Source organism: Calypte anna, chromosome 1, assembly GCF_003957555.1.
Source record: "Calypte anna isolate BGI_N300 chromosome 1, bCalAnn1_v1.p, whole genome shotgun sequence".
Classification (NCBI taxonomy): domain Eukaryota; kingdom Metazoa; phylum Chordata; class Aves; order Apodiformes; family Trochilidae; genus Calypte; species Calypte anna.
The window spans coordinates 178324975-178343236 of record NC_044244.1 but is presented as its reverse complement, the minus strand read 5'-3'; the positions used below and the strand labels follow the sequence as shown (position 1 = coordinate 178343236).

Here is an 18262-nt window from a genome sequence, read left to right as displayed (position 1 = left end):
GGATTATTTGGAAGATCACAGAGAGGAAAAAAGTAGATGTTATATCGCCACATAATGCCTACTGTAGCCACTTAAAATAGCATATGATTTCTACAGAAAACTCTGACTGTACTTATGGATATCCCCCCCAAGCAGCTCCATTACAAATACCTTGTCATACAGCATCTTGTCTTGAAGCACTGTTAGGAGCTAACAGAAAAAAACCCTAATATAAAAAATAAGCTAGTTCTGATAATCAGGTTTAAATTTCCTTAATATGGCTAAGGAGGCACTCAAGAAAGGTGTCAAATGTTCACAATAATTAGTCCAAATGACATCAGAAATCTTAATCATATCCTTAAGCACACCTAAATTTCATAAAGTACTTCTTAGAGCTACTTTCAGGAACAGAAGTACTTCTGTGGAACTCCTGACACAAGTTTTTCACTTGCAGAACTGAAGTACACATCCCATAGCTTAGCACAAGATATTACATTTTGCCTTCAAGGATGCCATGAGGAGATGTTTCTACTGAAGCACCTGGCACAGAAGTGCGTTTGTCAAAGCCATCTGTAGGCACAGAAAGCCAGCAGGACTTCTTCACCTTCAGTATTATTTCTACTAGTCATGATATACACACACATATGAGGAGTGCACATTTCTGCCTTCTTCTAAGGATCAAGATGCACATCTCTCAGAAGACAAGTTTTCTAACATTCAGCTCACTTCCAGAAGCCCCCAAGAGGGCTTTGCCTTCCATTTTTAGCTACTTTAACAACTAACACAAACATTGCAGAAATACAAGTAGACAGCTGGTGAAAAACAGGGAAAGAATAAATTGAAAACTGGAGCTGAATGTAAAGACTGGGTATTTTTAACGTATCTATAGGATATGGCTCAATAGTAATCCACACAAAGCCTCAATTCTTTAGTTTGCAACTTTATTTCTTTTTAAGTTATTGGTATAAAGTTTAATATCTAATGATACAGTAACCTGGGGACTTTAAGGGAAGCTTATTTTGTCCTTTTTAGTGTCTTTTGCCATTTGGTCCTCAGACATGTTTTAAGAGGACTAATACACATGGATATTAAATTTCTGTACAAAGCCACTTCAAGCCTTTGTTTTGTTTTTCTGAGTAGGATGCAGAAATCATGCATATTGTAGACAATATAATGGTCAAGGAAATATCTCCCTCTTTAAACTAAGGCAGTTAAAAACTCATTAATATCAACTGAGTTATCTGAAGGAGTAAAAAGGCTTCCTTAGTCAATCTGTGTTCTTTGAGCAAACACCATATTCAGTAAGACACATCCTCTTGGAATTATTACTGATTGGATTGCTGTCTGCATTGGAAAGACAGCGATTGTCAAAGACACCATTTAATAATGTACATTCCATAATGTCACTAACCCATTCACTTTTGAATATGAATTCATCAGCATTAAGCATTGTGTAAAACCACATGCAAAAATAGCCATAAAATTTTTTAAATAGAACCAAATTGGCAAGTTTTCTGGGAAGGATATCTCGATGTTAAAAAAAATATACTATTAAAATGAGCACTTCAAGTAACTTAACTATCTTTAGCAAACATGTCCAGCAAGAGACTTTCTGTAAAATAAATTGTTCTTAGAACAAAAAGTTAATGAATGGCTATTTAGACACTAATTTTTCAACACAGTGGTGGGTCTGTGTGAAACAATTTGTAATCTAAATAAAGTGAGTCAATTACACTGTTAAAAAAAACATACATTAAGCAGGACTGATTAACTATTGCATTTCTGTATTTACAAAAGTGCTTAGCATAACAAAATTACCTAAAAAAATATAAACTTTACCGATATCATTTGGTTCTATGTGTACTCCTAGATCTGAACTTGGAGAAAAATAGTATTTACATTGCTAGATTTAGACAAGTTTCCTACTATTTTTAAAGAAATTTAACAAAACTCCCAACTCAAATGGACCCCTATGTATGTCAACTGATTCCATCTGGCTCATCATAAATAGAGCAGAAGCAAATCCTTGAGTACTGAGCAGTAGAAATAATTTTAGCCATTGCCAGTGGCATTAGATCCCAATACAGGCTGCCGACAGATTGGGCAAGTGGAGTTTTCAGAAAGCCAGCGATCAATGCAATGGATATGAAACTCATGCATACAGGGTAACTGCCTTAGCTTATTTCCTGTTACATATTCATTAATGCAAACACTACATGTTTTACTTATTTCGTTTTCAGTGTGAATATCCCCATAGTTCCGTGTAGAAAGATTGTCAATCTGCTCTTTGGTTAAACCTCTTAAACGATCGTCGTCATCATCTTCATTCAGCAAGAAGAAGTGGGCAAGTCGAAGTATGGGCAGGGTTCCATTTTCCACGAGGTTGTTAGCATCCTGAGACTGCCTATCTTGGATGTCGTTGCTGCGACCGTAGCGGTGAGGATCATCACTCTGTCTGTTTGCTTCCTCCCTGCCTTCTGCTGCACGCCCATTTCTAGGTGAAACCTCGCTTGGGTCACTGCTATTGTTCCCTGAACCTGAGTTACTCTGCTCTGACCGTACATCCAGTAAGTGATGACCACCTCTTTGCCCTTCTGAGTTAGATTCGGTTTCCATCAAAGAACTCAGTTCTCCAAAGCCTGTCATAATCTGCCTAAGGATTGACCGAAGAGCTACTGAGGAAGGTTCACCCAGCCCCGTTTCTGAAATCCGACGCAGAGGGATGCGGATAGTGCTAACGTAGGTTCGAATACCCGCGCGCTCGGATCGCGATATCGTGCGCCGAAATCCCCCGCTGTCACTTTCAAAGGTCACCGTGTTCTCTGCCATTCCCACTCTCGAACGAGTTCTGCTGGCAATACTGTCCCGGTCTCTGTTTTCTCCGGGGCGAATTCTTCTCACCTGAAGATCTAATGTAATTGTTGGATGCCTTCTAACAGCAGCTACTGGCCTACTAGATTCCTCCTCTTCCAAAGTTATTCCCAAGGATGGGGCTACACTGGAAGGCTGAGGAGTCCGAGTGTTACCTCTTCCTTGTTCTTCAGGAGGCTGTGGAGAGGGCTGAGCTGTTTGTCTTCTACTTCTGTTGACCTGCTGTGCATTTCTATCCTGCCTCTGCCCGTGTTCCTCAGAACGAGGAGCTTCTCCCTGCCTTTGCACCGGAGAACGGCTCCGACTACTTAAAGTAGATCTCAAACGCAGAATTTCTAGTCTTTGGTTTGTACTCATCTGAACACTAGCTCTAGCTCTTCCTCTCATGACTCCTGTAGAAGTACCTCTTTCTGGCATTTCTCTCTGTTCACCAGCAGCTGCAGCATTACTATGTGTGGTACTTCTTTGGGAAAGGCCTGCCAGCTCCCTTGTTCTACTCCTGAGCCTCCCTGAGATTGGAGAGGAGGCTGCTTCCGAGCGCTGTGGCACAGACCTTACAGACCTTCTTACAGACCTGGTCCTTGCAGTGCCTGAAGCCTCACTGTTAGCCTCTCTTGGAGTCCTGCTCCTTGTTCGTGGGGTTACTGGACCAACAGTTCTTTGATGTCTTCTTTCGAAATACATTCTGCTGCTATCTATACCCACATATTCCTCACCAGTAGTTTCAAAACTGCTATGCTCATGATTTATGTTGATTTCCAGACTAAATCGAAACTCCCCACTGTTTGGATTTGTTCGACTCACAGCTCTCCAGGTTTGGTTTCCGCTCTGTCCACTGCGAGTGGCGTTTCCTGTGCGACGAAATGTGTTCAGCCATTCAAGCAAAGAGTCACCATTTGAGTTTTCTCCAAGAACATCAGAATCTGAGAGAAACAAAGAATTGCAAACATTCACACTACTGCATGCTCAGCATCCTACAATGCACTCCGAATCCTCCCTGCCTGTCGTGCCCTGACTTCAGAAACATTACAGTAGCAGGACAGGTACCTTGCTGTATTAACTTAAATTTGCTGAAAATATGCTAAAAGTAAAAACATCACCAAAACTCATCAGTTAAACTAAAATTCTTGTCTCACAGGCAGATGCAGAGAAAATATCCAGATTGCCTCCTCAGAGAAAGCATTAAGGTTTAGGCAGTCCAAAGTTAGTTGTATTTGTCCAGTATCTGTCCCTTGATTAAACTTTTAGTTTGAGGATACCCTAACTCAACCAATTCAATAAAGCAAGGACCAGTGTGACAGACCTTGTCTTCTCCTGGAAAACTTTTTTTTAAAAATGTATTCTATAAGCAGTGGAATCAATGGTGTGTGGTTTCAACAGATACACTACTTTTGTGCAAACACACTCTTTTCCCACTACAACATCCACAGCTCCACTCCCAAATCTCCTCCAACTACAGGCTCAATAATAGACAGAGTTGGCATGGTTAGTGTGCAGTGTGTAAAGAAAGATAATGGTCATCACCATGGTGAAGAATTTCCCTTGAAGGGATCAGATTAAGCTCTCCATACTCTATCATCTTCCTACCTTCATGGAACATGCATAACTCTGGTACCTTTGTTTCCAAGTTGCCTGTTCCTCTCCTGAACATGACTAGTACTGGCCAAATGATTAAGTCAATATTGCTGGGAAAGCAAAGACAGATAGTGCACAATACATGCCACATTCCATTAAAACAAATGGAAAGAAACTACAGAAACTGTTACTGAAATCTATCAGCTTTTCATTCAAATATCTGCACAGAATAGTTTTTATGCATCATGTACTATGTGTATGTAATATATAGATATGAATGAACCAATGAAGATTGTTTACCTCCAACAGTTCTTCCTTCACCTTCTCTGTTATCCAGATCTGTCTGTGATGCCAGATGCTCCTTAGCCCCTTCCAAGCGTTGCTGCAACTCTTCTGCTGTTATTTCCCCTGAAATATTTTAGATTTTGATACTGTTGTTAGGTAAGTCATTATTATTGGTTCAACAGAACCATGCAGAAGTTACTATACTTTCCTATCTTAAAGGAAAATCTTCAGAAGTAAAATTAAAGAAAACAAAAGGAAAACAGCACTAGTGTGGGTCTCTAAGGCATGTACACAGACCAGAGAGGAAGTAAGTACTAGGGTAGAGGGAGAAAAAGATGCTGACTATATGTCAAGAGCATGCCAAGTTCCAGTAATGACTTAGACACCCCCAAAATTGCCCCATATCAACTGACTTCAGAGTACCAGATATTAGTTATCTGGGTTTGAATATTACCTGTATAAAGACATGTTGCATTTGAAAGAGCTGCATTTATATACCAGCTTTAGATACTAAAGCTGTTAATTTATACTAAATTTCATACATATTGACAGGAAATGGAGGGTTTTTCCTTTCTACAAAGCCCCAGACATCAGGCTCCTCGAGCCACACAGCCACGTGCTGCCTGACAGCAGTCAGGTTTCTTCACAGCACATCTTTTCTGCTGAAGGTTCTCACATCTTACCGGGGGTGCCAAGCAGGTTCCGGTCTCTCATTAACCTGTAGTCTTCTTCATTGAGGTCATTAATGAACTGGTAATAGGCCTCCTCCCTGCCCAGGCGCTCCAGCTGCCGCTGCCTCTCATCCGCGCCCCCGCTCTGCTCATTCCCGTTCCCTGTGCGGTGCCGGGAGGGATCCATAGTACCAATGCCAGGCTGGGCTGGACAGAACCAGAAGGTCAGACTGCACAGTAATTACAGTCAACAACTTTCCTAGTTTAAAATAAATAGTTCAAAGCATTTTCAATGAAATTAATTTACTGACAGCTAAAGATGATAGCTTCAGACCCTATGAGGAGAGGCTGAGGGAGCTGGGACTGTTCAGCCTGGAGGAGGCTCAGGGGAGACCTCATCACTCTCTACAACTCCCTGAAAGGGGGGTGTAGCCAGGTGGGGGTTGGTCTCTTTTGCCAGACGACTTTCAACAAGACGAGGGCATGGTCTTAAGTTGTGCCAGGGGAAGTTTAGGTTAGATATTAGAAAGAGTTTCTTTACGGAGAGGGTGATCCGTCATTGGAATGGGCTGCCCTGGGAAGTAGTGGATTCTCCATCCCTGGAGATATTTAAAAAGAGACTGGATGTGGCACTCAGTGCCATGGTCTTGCAACCGCAACGGTGATTCAAGAGTTGGACTCGATCTCTGAGGTCCCTTCCAACCCAGCCAATTCTATGATTAGAGTGAACCAAGCTCCCTGTTATTTGCCAGCATGTAGTCAAGCTGTAGTTTGCAGCCAAGCATGTAGTTTATTATACTATATAAGTATTGTATAAGTATTTTGCTTCTAGCTTGCTGAAAAATAGCTAGAAGTCCCCCTTGCCCACTGACAGGATGTACCAGTTGGTAGAGCAACTTTTTTTTTCTTAAAAAAAACAATGACAGATTTTTACTTTGGCTAAATACGGATATTCTAGAAGCTAAAGGAATAACTTTAAATCTATTTCCTTTCCTTCTAAGTAAGCAGAAATGTGGAGTATTTTAAAAGTTAGAAAACAATGCTTTCATTGACATCTTAATTATTTGTAATTAGCCAGTGTAGAATCTGACAACCACAGCTACTGCTTTACAGAAGACCACCTTACACTCTAAATATTTACTGGTATGTGGTTAAGACCACATTAGTACCTCTGTCAAGTACTACCCCTCACATAGCACAAATCCTCTTACAGATACACTTTTGGCAGAACTGACTCTTTCAACATTCTGACATAACTTGTATATTTTCCTTGCTTTCCCTAATCCATGGATTAGCTAACAAAGAGAAACCCATCTCCAGAAAGCTGTTGTAAAGAGAAAGGGCTGTACCTTACCCACGGTTCTTTATCACTTTCCAAATACTGAACCAGTGGGACCACACTATCAGAAGGCATCACCCGCGTTGGTTTCTGTGCCATTACCACTTCTCTCTGGTCAGGACTCAGCCCTGAGCCAATCATCTCTCAGGCCACTTGACTTTTCTGTTTTCTAAAGAAAACCTGTTCTTCAACACTCAGTTTGAATAGAAAGTGTCATCCTTTCGATGCCATCTGTAACACCTGCTGGGGCAGACATCTGACAGATCACTTCTCTAAAGTGGAAATCACCAAGCCAAAGAGCAACCAGATGATACCATTCTGCTTGCATATAGAGAGGAAGTTACTGAGTAAATATTACTTTTTTCTTTTGTCAATTCACTTATCAAAGTCATGTTGACTATTAATTATGGGGAAAACACAAAACAGCATTTGCAGCACAGTCTCAATCAACAGTCCTCACAGGAAAGGTGATAACAGAGAGACCAAACCAGCTAACTATTAGACATATGATCAGTAAAGAGTAAATCTTTGTCAGTGCTGCCAGCAGATATGAAGAATTGGAAAATGCATATGTCAATATGTCAATAGCAGAAGCAGGCATATATTTAAAATAACTTTCTTATGTTCTTTGTGGGACCTATTCTGATGCATTCTTGGTTTCCTTTTCCACCCCATATGCTACATCTTCCCTCCCATACATAACTAACTGCACTCTGAAACAGCCCTTCTCATCTGCCTCCTCCATCCAGTATTTTGATCTATTTAATACTTCCCTCCAAGCTCTTTAACTCACTTAAGTGAATAGAAATAAACTATCTTCTCCTCAAGACATTTGCTATTTCACTGTATTTCTGGGGGTTTAAAATTTACTATCATAGCCTTGGCTCAGCCTCACAAGTTGCAGGCAACTGCTGGCTTCCCATTTCCAACACGAGCTGTGTACAAATCAGGTCACTTCTCATACCACATGTCTAAATACCAATTTCTCAGCCAGCTCTTTGTCTTACTACCCGCGTTTCCTGAAAACAAATGCAATTCCTTCCCTCTCAACACACAGCACTATTATTACCCCATGACCCCCATCACTTGGCTATGACAATGAAAATGCCCCATCCATACTGCACTGAATACTGAAGTGCCTCTGTCCCAGATGATTTACAATTTAAGACAAGTAAAACAGGGAGGGGACAGAGGACAGGGATAAAATTAATTAAGTTTAATCTAGGGTTGCTGTTTCGATGGAAGCCTTAAAATAACCAAAGTGTTGCCTAGCAATGGCCATGGTATGTTAGCTGACTTTCTTGATATATCACCATATTACTGGACTGAAAAAAAGACATATAAATTCTTAAGCTGAAAAGTCCATCAGCTGTAGAACCCCTCAACCTAAATTTAAATTGCTCTTCAGAAGAGAAATTCTTTTCATTTCTCATCCACAGAAAATCCAGAAACCTTTCCTTCAGGGGGTGGTAGAACAAAATTTGTGGTTTATTAACACCTGTATAGTAGGATGATTAGTCACACTGTTTAAATGACTCACTTAGAAACAGTAATAAGTGTGAAGTGTTTGACTGTCCCATCTGTTTAGTATAACTGCATGGATGACAACTACTATCCATATTTATCAAACACCATCAAAATTAAGTACTTTGGCACTTAAAATATTTCAGAGTAGTGAAAGTTGAATAGTATTAGCTGTATCAAAATGAAGCACTCTCGCCCACAAAACATTTCAGTGTTGAAACGCTGAAGGGTATCAACTAAGAGGCAAAAACCTGAAACTGAAATCCAGTTATGACTCAGGATTGTTCTTCCTTTACAAAGAAGCAAGTGCCCCATTCCAATAATTTAATTTCTATAATTTTCAACTTCAGACTTTAACTCTTTTAGTTCTTAATTCATAGTTATTCTGGCCCATTGTCAAATAGGTGTAGATTTGTGTTCGTTTTTTTACCTACACAATATATACTTTATGCTTTAAGTTTTGGCCTCTTTCCACGAATTACTATCACAAATTCAATTAGATATTCCTTTTCTGAAAGACTACCACCTGACTGCAAGCAAGACGAGTATGGAGTTTCGATGAGGATGCCTCCCTGAGCGACAGGGCTACTTAGCATTTCTGTCACATTGCAGCCTCCAGGCGAGATGATCTCACCGAATTAAAAAAAAAAACAACAACAAAAAAAAACAAACCCAGAAAAGCCCCAACGCCTGAGGAAGGAGAACGAAAGACAAAGAGAGAATCAGAAGGTGATTAAGAAACAGGCCGCAGGACACCCAAAGCGACCCATGCCCAGGCTTAGGGGCCACTCCTCTCCCCCCAGGCCAGAACAGGGCCTGCAGAGCCCAGCCCAGCGCCGAGTTCTTGCTCCCTTTCCCTTCCCCAAAAGAGCCCCGGGGCCGCGCAGGGTGCCCAACGGGCAGGGAGTCCCAGAGAGCCGCGACGGGATCAGAGAACCCTGGCCTGGCCCGGCCCGACCCGAGCCAGCCCGGCCGCCCCCGCCTGTTGCCAGGCGCCTGGGGGAGGGGAGGCTGGGGCAGTGACTGACAGGGCTGCCGACCAATCACCTGGCCAGCTCGCGGCCACCGGCCAATCCCCGCAGGGCAGAGCAGCCCATGTCCTCCCGTTCCTTCCCCCCCCAGACTCCCCACCCGGGCCCCGCCACTAACCGCCACCGGTCGGACCGACACCCTCCAGCGCTGCCGGCACCCCCGTCTCCCCTGCCCGCCGGGGACCGGCATCACCCGCTGCGCCACACCGGGGAGGCGTCCATGCCGCCGCCTTCCCCGGGGCAGCCTGTCGTGGGGGCAGCCGGGGAGACCAGAGAGCCCGTCCCTGCCCGCTGTCCCCGGCGCCGACCGGGGTAGAGCGGGGCGAAGCGGAGCGGTCCCAGGTCCCCGCTCCGTTTCTCTCCCGGTAGCAGGAGCAACCGCCGGCAGCACCAACCGCCGCCTACGCCGGAACGAAACCGACCCCTGGCCGTGCGAGCGGCGCGCTCCAGCACCGATTACGGTCCGGGCGGCTGCCGGCAACCGCCGGCGCAGGTTCCGAGCGCGCGAGGGCGGCCCCGCCGGCCAACCCCGCCCCTCACTCAGCCCCGCCCCCCCCTGCTCGGCCCCGCCCCCTCCACCCTGCACATGCGCGTGGGGTCAGCGGACGGGGCTCGCGCAGGCTCCAGGCTGTCCGTGGGGGGAGGGGGCAGCGCGGGGCTTGTGGTGCTGCGTGTGGAGGCGGCGGGAGCCTCACACGGACCCGCACCCCCCCAGTCCCGCACCCCCCAGTCCCGCACCCCCAGCCCCGCACCCCCCCCAGCCCCGCACCCCCTAGCCCCGCACCTCCCCCTCCCTGTACCCCCCAGCCCAGCACCCCCCCAGCCCAGCAGGCCGGGGCCAAACGTCCCGCGTCTTTCTGAGCATAACTCGCCCCTCTCCGGAGTCCTCCTTCCCCTGCCGTCAGAAGGTGTGAGTGACCCCACCCGTGTCCCAGCCCCTGCCGTTCTCTCTCCCGGCCTTGTTGGGAGCCTGAAGTGCCGAGGTAGATCCAGAGGAGCTCCCTGTGTGTGGCTTCTCAACTCTAAAGCAGGCTCAGCCTCCTCAACCTCTTAATGGCTCTTACTTGACCAAACTGGCACGAGATTGCAGCTTAAGTTAATTGTTTAGTACCTTAAAATAAATTGCATAAGGAATAAGTCCATAATTTTTTTTCCCTCCTTAAGTTTGCATTAGTAAATTGGACACTTCTCCCGTTTTTCATGACTCTGCCTCTTCCCTTTTATTTACTTTTTCTCCTGCAGGAATCTCCCTTCACCTTCTCAGTTTTCAAAAATATTCTCAGTACCATCACAGAAACTTTGTGTTCCAATCGATGATTTTAGCAGTTTTCATTTGTAGAGTCTCAGAAGTTGATCACATACGATGGGAACCTTCTTTAAAATGTCACATATGGTAATTGCTGATACACTGATACCATCCACACACTTTTATTTTCTGTGTTGCTTCTGCAGATTGTTTCTACACATGGTGGGAGCTGGCAGACTGTAACAGAGCAGGGTGTTTCACATCTTACGTAAGCAATGTGAATCTCATCAAAAGTGAGAGGATGTCATGAGAAGGATGCTGTGTGTGAAAGCACCTCATCCACAGAATATCTGAACCACTCATACTTACGTTCCAAAGTTTTGGTATTTTTTTGTGCAACCAGTCTCCATGGAAGGGCAAACCATCACTGATGAGTCCAGTTACAAGAAATGCTTCGTCCAGTGTCCAGGAAAACATCTCCACTCCACACTTCAAACACAAACCCCAGGATTTCTTTATTCTGCCTGAGAAAAAACAATTTGCACAAATGTGACATTTAGGTTTCTTGTCAGTGTACTCTCCTTCTGTGCCAGTATGTGGCTTACATGAGACAAATTCATAGAATCATAGAATGGGGAGGGACACCTCCTCCCACCAGACCAGGCTGCTCAAAGCCCCGTTTATCCTGACCTTGAGCACTTCCAGGGATGGGGTATTCACAACTTCCCTGGGCAACATGTGCCAGTGTCTCAACACTCTCACACTAAAGAGTTTCTTCCTCATATCTAATCTAAAACTGTCCTCTTTCAGTTTATGACTAATTTTGTCGAGAGCAATAAAAATATGTCCTCCCTGAAGATCGATTTTACTTTCTAAAGAAAAGTCAAAGTATCAAAAGCAGTGCTCTGATCCCTCAAAAAGTAATTTTCCTCCCACACTTATTTTTTGTCCTACTTTTGAAGTCTTTCCTCTGTCTTAATTTTGTTTTCAACATCATTTTTGCTCAGTTGAACACAACTTCTTTAGTATGAACCCCACATATGGGCTGTTCACCCAGAAGAAGGTTGTAATGTAGATAAACTGTAAGGTAGATAAATTAACCCATACTTCTTTACTCAAAGCTTATATTGAATTATTTTATTTTCAATTGACCTGTGCTCCAGTGCAGAATTTTGTGTTCACATCCTGTTCATAATGTTTCACAGCAGTACACTGTAATTAAGAACAGCCTTTGTTTATTTTATGTGTTGTTCTTCATACAAAATAACAATAGTAGATTTTCCCTGGACTATTATTGCACTGTTGCAGTAAATATCTTTGTAATAAAAATAGCCTGTGGAGGGCAGCAAACCTCAGGAAATAGTACTAAGTTTTGTAAAAACATAAATCCTCTAACTCTGGTTTTCATTTGATTGTTCAGTCATTAAAGTTTTTTTGGAATGTATCTTTATGGTTCTTCGTTTCATTACTTGATATAAGAAAGGCAGAACCTCATGAGCAGTGTTTTTTAAACTGGTTCTTAGCACATGCAGGTGGCACCGAAGTGGTGACAGGAAGCTGAGGTGCTTGAGAGAATCCTGGAGAGGCTGGAGGAGCGAGTGGGCCAGCAGGAACTCCACGAAGTTGGATGAGGACGAACGTGGGGTCCTCCATATGGGAATAACCATTCCTCTGGGACAATTCTGGATGGGGCTTACTGCCTGTCTCTCCTGGAAAGGAACACAGTGCTCAGTCTGTGGGGCTCCAGTAGAACCGTGTTGATATGGAAGATTATTGACAAACTGGACTGAGTTCAGCCAAGAGCATCTGGATGGTATGAGAGAGGCTGTGAGCATCAGGACTTCTGCTGGACAAGGGGCAGCTGCCCCTACCAGCAATGAGGCTACTGAGGTGAAAGAGCCAAGTGTAGAGAAACATTGTCAGCCAGGTGCCTTGAGTTGCCAAAGAGTGGGTGTGAGTCCACCTGTGCCTGATTAGGACAGGCCCCTATTGGGCATGAGCAAGATCAGGGGGCCAATAAAGGTGGGACACACACCCACAGAAGGCACCTCAGCTCAGTTCACTCTGGTGTGAGGTGTGGAGAGACCAGCAGCTCGTTGAGCTTCAGGAGCAAGAATGGCTCCTCCCGCTACAGCCAAGATTTTTACCAGAGTGCACAGTGGGAGGAGAGACTGTGATCATGGATTTGAAAGAAGTATTTACAGATTGGAGTAGACAGAAGGACAAAAAATTTCAGCCTGAGGACAGCCAGGTCGACAGAGGCTGTGGAATCTCCCTCCATAGAGGCTTTCAAGACTCAACGCCTTAAGCAACTGAAGTGTATATTAGCCCTGGTTTAAGCAGGATATGAAACCAGATAACCCCCAGGGGTGTCTTCCAACCCAAATAGTTCTGTGATACTGTTTACTGAAATAATATAAACCAAAATAGTATTCAAAGTTAGGTTTTATTTCCCCTCAGGTAGCACTCCTTTTCAATAACAGCAGTAACCAGGTGTCCATAGGCTGAATGTTCAAGGTCTGTGAGTCCTCTTGGGAACTGATTGTCTTGCTTCTTCAGGACCACGACAGAGTCTGGCTGATGGTTACTGCAGGTGGTCCCAAGTCTGGCAAACATGCACTCTCCTGTACAGAACTTGGATCCAAAGAAGTTATAAATATTTGTTAATGACATGCACTCCTGTCCAGATATAGAAAGCCTCGTTAGATCAAGTGCATCACTAGCCTGATTAACTGGATAGCAATTGAGCAACTTCATAGTAAAGTGCAAAATAGAAAAAAAACACAAATCACATTGCTTTACATACTAAATTGTTTGTAGACCCAGCACTTCACTTGGCTGTTTTAAGTAAACTGCATTCTTAAATGCTGCCAATATTCAGCTAGCCAACTCATCTGCACATTAAGTGCAAGTTTTATGGAAAAGCCTCAAACTAAACAGGTATGTTAGCTTGTTTCTCTTTACACACAGAAAAGAAACAAAACAGACATTATTCTCTTGCCTCCAGCTTTCCCCAGTCTAAGCAAAAGTGAAAGATCTGTGCCACTTGGCAGGAGATGCCCTTCTTCACTCAATACCAAACTGGGAACACCTTAGTCACACTGCTGAAGTGTGTCCCATTGGGGATAGGGAAAATGTTTAGCAGGTTGCAACTCTTACGTGAAAAATTATCTGACAAGCAAAAGTGTATTCAAATTTGCAAATCAGTAAATGGCACAAGTGGATAGACTAATGTCAAGGGGATGTGATTGAGTGTTGTAGGTTATCTGCTTACAAAATACAAAGATGAGAAAGCCAAGTGGTTAACAGTGCTTTTTTCTGTATATTTTTTTTCTATTTATGAAGACTGCAAAACTTTTGTACTTCTCTAGACTTTTCTATTTAGGAAGACTTGACCAAAGAGGCTGTAGAGGACCTGTGCCTGGAAGTGTTCAGGGCTGGGTTGGATGAGGCTTTGAGCAACCTGGTCTAGTGGGAGGTGTCCCTGCCCATACCGGGGGTTTGAAACCAGGTGACCTCTCAAGGTCCCTTCCAACCCAAACCATTCTATGATTCTGTGGTTCTAAAACAGAAAGCAAGCAGCTTGTTGTACTTTCCCCAGCTGTAAGCTTTGCTTCACACTCTGGTTCAAGTGCCAAAGCTGAGGCCACCAGTATGCAAACAGGCACACGGGACAACCAACTTTGCTTTTGGTACTTCTGCTCCAACTTGGGTACAGAACCTACTTCATCTGGTGCCAGACCTCAACAGGCAGCATCTGTTTATTACCACAGCCCAGCTGGTTCCCAGACAGCCCAGTGCTTTCACCTGAAATACAATTCTCTGCATTCAGAGATGTTTAATGGTGTGAAACCTCTTGGCTGCTTACCTCATGGATCACTTCGGTAGCTGTCTCCAACCCTCTGCACAGTCTTGGTGCTAACACAGTAGCAGTCACCTTCCTGGGGAGAACTTGTATTTTCCTTACAGGTGTGGTGATTTCAAACAAAAAATGTAAAAAGTATGTGTGTATAGGAAATACTGAAGCCAACACATTCTTGGAGCAGAAAGATATTGTAAAATGAGCTGTGAATGTTCGAGTAAAACAAAGGAGAAAAGCTCCAAAGAGCCAAATTCAGCAGGACCAATAAAAAACAGCAGGGAATACAAAACAAGCAATAGGAGATAAGAAATCCTATCAGTTAAAAGGAATCTGGGAATCTGGGAGTCAAGTTCATGATCTGCTTGTCTCTTTCTTTTTAAGAATGGGCTCCAAAGTTAAAATTCTTCTTGAAATTATAGTATACTGTGATAGATTTTAAAAATAAAGCACAAAAAGTATGTGACTTTCCATGAAACAGTATTAAAAATTTACCTCAAAATATCATTATTTCTTATCTTTTAAAAGATCATGATGTGTTTTCTATTTCAAATCTCTTGGGGACAATCCATTTGAATGGATAAAATTGAATGTTGCCCACAATATGAGTATCTGAAGTGAAAGCAGAGTGAAGAAGCAGCTACACTTAATTTACAGCTACACTTAATCTGGAAGGCATATAATCCGTTTGTTATGAAAAACTAATGAAAGAAAATTTGCAGAAAGGCAAACTTCTACACATTCACACCAAAGGACCAAAATCTGAATGAGAAGAAGTTATTTCCAATCTAGTTTTGACTTCTCAGAGTCTATTTGTCAAAGTATGGAATTCTTCCCAAACAGTTTATGTACACATGTAAAACACAGCACAGGTACTCCGTAGTAGTAGTAGTACAAAACAACTCTGCATTTGGTTCTCTTGTTTTTATTCATGTCCTCTTTTCTTTCTAGGCAAACTTTGCTCTTCCTCCAGCCCCTGCAGTGTTTTTGGTCAGGACAGACTAAACTCACAATTAATTCCTGTGCAATGATTGGATCTGAGTGAATGAGTTTGGATATTTATTGTCTCTATGAAAAAGTGATTAATGATGCAAAGAAGAGTAAGAGTTACAGTGTGGTTATTTCTATCTCAGCCCGCCTTGCTCACAGAACTGAGAGCTCTCAGGAGGTGCTGGACAAGGTGAGTTTGGCCTCGGAAGTTCCTCATGTCCCTGCAAGTCCCCAAAGCCAAGTGTAGCTGAAGGCAGCATCACACTTTTTGGCTCTGAGCTGAGGTGGATGACTTTCATGATGTGGTTGGCACCTTCCAGACTGACGTTTACTGGCTGCTGGGCTGCCTTGAGCTGTTCCCCTGTTAACTGGGATAGTGGGTCACTGGGCAATATTCTTGTATAATTTAGTTTGGTTTCTGGGCGAATAAAAATTAGTTTTGCTGCTTTTCTCAACTGCACCTGTTTCTCCTAACATTTGCCTAATTGCTTTATCTCATATACGTAATATCTCATAAAATTAGATAGTAAGATACCAGAGCTAGGTCAAACAGTGGGCAGCTGCCATCAGTCTGATCGAGTGATGCCATCTTCGGAGGCTGGTGTGTCCCTGTCCCCAAGTTCATGAATCAGCCTTATAGTGTCAGTCAAAATGGGATTCTGCAAGAAAGACATCATATGATATTTTGTGTCTAAGTTTGGGATCTGAGTGCTTGCTTACTTACCCACACTGCGTTCTTGAAATGAAACGTGAAGCATATGTGTGCTATTACTAAAAATACCAACAGCTGGGCTGTCATTAGAAAGATTGCTGCAGCTTTAGTTTGCTTAGAAGCTCTCTGTTCTCTAAAATGGTGAGGTGGCTTGGTGTTGGGATTGGTAACTACAGCCAAGGAGAGGAACTGGAAGGTTCCCCGTTGTTGGACACATGGAAGGGCCTTGCTGCACATGGGGCTTCGACATCAAATTCCAGGCCTCGTGATCCTGATTTGTCTCTGCAGCCACGCGGTTTGTCAGCACCGTAGTCATCCCTCAGTGTCTATGCCCAAAGTCATGGAATTGCCTTAATTACAGAAATGTTGAGCGTTGGTCTGGAAGGTGGAGCAGATTAGGACCAGTCAGTTTGCCCTCACCAGTTTGGCGTAAACTGGGGACACGAATATTTACTGTAACCAACCCCGGGTGCTGCTTGTGGTGACTGTTGATTCCCAGGCCCCTGACTGAGCTGCAGCTGCCCAGCTGGCAGCCTGTGGGTGGGGGCCCTGTGGCTGCCAGCAGCCCAGAGGGGGAAGCCTGGTCCTGAGAGGGGGAACAACCGCAGCCCCAGCCCCAGCCCCAGCCCTCCCCCGCCATGCCGCGGCCTGCTTGCCCTCCTGTCCAGGGACTACAGCTCCCGGCAGGCAGCGCGCCACTCCGCCGGCAGAAGACTACATCTCCCAGGGTGCTCAGCGCAAGTAAGACTACAACTCCCGGCATGCGTCGCGCCGCCACCTCCTCCCCCGTCTGTACTACATTTCCCAGCGTGCTGCAGTCGCCGCAAGGCATGCTGGGGCGCCCGGGGGCGGGGCCCTGGCGCAGGTCTCAGCCCGCCGGCCGCCGCCTTCCACGTGGTGCGCTGCCCGCCGTGCCCGGGGCCGGGGAGGTGCCCTCGGTTTGCGACGTTTCTTTGCGGCAGTGTGGCCAGGCACGGCCGCCGTGTTCCGCCCCGGGAGACCGGGTGTTGTGCCGCTGGCTGGCGGGGCGGGGAGCGGAGCGGGCAGCCGGGGACGGGGCTCGGGGAGGAAGGAAGGAAAGGGAAAGGAAGGGAAGGAGGGAGGGAGGAGCCCCGCCGCCGCCGCCCGCCCCTGGATGGTCCGCGGGGCGGCTCGGGGGCCTCCTCCTCCTCCTGGTGCTGCTGCTGCTGCTGCTGCCGCCGCCGGGCGGTCGCGGCGAGGCGGGGCGCGGCGGGGAGCGCGGGTGTCGGTGTCGGCTCGGCGCGGCGCGGCGGGCGCTGAAGATGGACTATGACTTCAAGGTGAAGCTGACGGGGGAACGCGAGCGGGTGGAGGACCTCTTCGAGTACGAGGGCTGCAAGGTGGGCAGGGGCACCTACGGGCACGTCTACAAAGCCAAGCGGAAGGACGGGTGAGTGAGGAGCGGGGCTCCCCGCCACCGCCGCGGCCCCCACCCCTATTCCCCCGCGGACCCCCGGACCTCCCCCGGGCCCGCTGACCCCACTGCCCGTCCCGCCCGGCGCCCACCGCCTCCTGCCCGCGGTCTGTGTGTCCCCCCGGCCCCGCGGCAATGCTCCCCTTCCCCGGGGCGGGTAAGGCTGCAGCCGCCCGGTTAAACCCCGGTTGTTCCTCCCGGGGTTGCTCCGGTCCCCGCGGGTCACGCTGAGCGCTCCCGTTCCTCAGGGCAGTGCCGGAGCCCCGTTTGGTTACGGGTGGCTCTCGGAGAAAAAATGTAGTTGAGGAAAGCGCTTAAATTGAAGGATTTTCATGGTGAGTACATCAGTAGCCACTTATGTTCAGTGTGACCCTCAGCTTCGCAGAACAGGGTTTTTTTCTTTCTTTTTTCCTTTCTTTCTTTTGTTTTATGTTTTTTTTGTTGTTGTTGTTTGATTTATTACTTGTAGTCACCATTTTGGGTATTCTTGCTGGCAGCTTCAGGAATCGAAGGCTGCTGGTCCTTTCAGGGCTCTAAATTACTCTAAACCAGCTTTTTTTTTTGTGTGACCAGCTCTCGGCGCAGACCTGAGTAAACCAATTTCTTTGCATAAATGTTTTAAGGAAAGATCTAGTAAACTGTCATTTAGGTTTCCCTCGTCCATGACATGGCATCACTTGCTGCACAGCAGAACAATAGGAAGTAGGGAGCAGGAGAGGCAGGGACGGGCACTGGCTGTTCTCCT

General features: G+C 45.6%; 2 protein-coding genes across 4 annotated transcripts in view; one reads left to right on the top strand and one right to left on the bottom strand.

Annotated features, from left to right (window-relative positions):
• Nucleotides 1-901: 901 nt before the first annotated feature.
• On the bottom strand, nt 902-9787 carry RNF6 (ring finger protein 6). The gene is made up of 4 exons (XM_030469057.1): nt 9394-9787; nt 5394-5588; nt 4726-4833; nt 902-3773 (listed from the first exon to the last, which is right to left on the bottom strand). Exons 2-4 carry the CDS (start codon nt 5566-5568, stop codon nt 2032-2034), a joined length of 2025 nt encoding a protein of 674 aa, XP_030324917.1. The 5' UTR covers nt 5569-5588; nt 9394-9787; the 3' UTR covers nt 902-2031.
• A 7547-nt stretch (nt 9788-17334) lies between these two features.
• The window catches only part of CDK8 (cyclin dependent kinase 8), a 71424-nt gene continuing 70496 nt past the window's right edge, over nt 17335-18262 (top strand). For all 3 annotated transcript variants that reach the window (XM_030468986.1, XM_030468985.1, XM_030468983.1), the window contains exon 1: nt 17335-17493. In XM_030468986.1, the coding sequence (XP_030324846.1) occupies nt 17366-17493 (128 nt within the window). In that variant the 5' untranslated portion in view covers nt 17335-17365. The remainder of the gene's footprint in view (nt 17494-18262) is intronic.

Bases quoted from the DNA above. Each gene is read 5' to 3' on its own strand.
- RNF6 (XM_030469057.1), bottom strand. From the start codon at position 5,568: ATGGATCCCTCCCGGCACCGCACAGGGAACGGGAATGAGCAGAGCGGG. The intron at 4,834-5,393 runs GTAAGATGTGAG...AAAATATTTCAG, and splicing joins GAACCTGCTTGGCACCCCCG to GGGAAATAACAGCAGAAGAG. The intron at 3,774-4,725 runs GTAAACAATCTT...TGTTTCTCTCAG, and splicing joins TGAAGGAAGAACTGTTGGAG to ATTCTGATGTTCTTGGAGAA.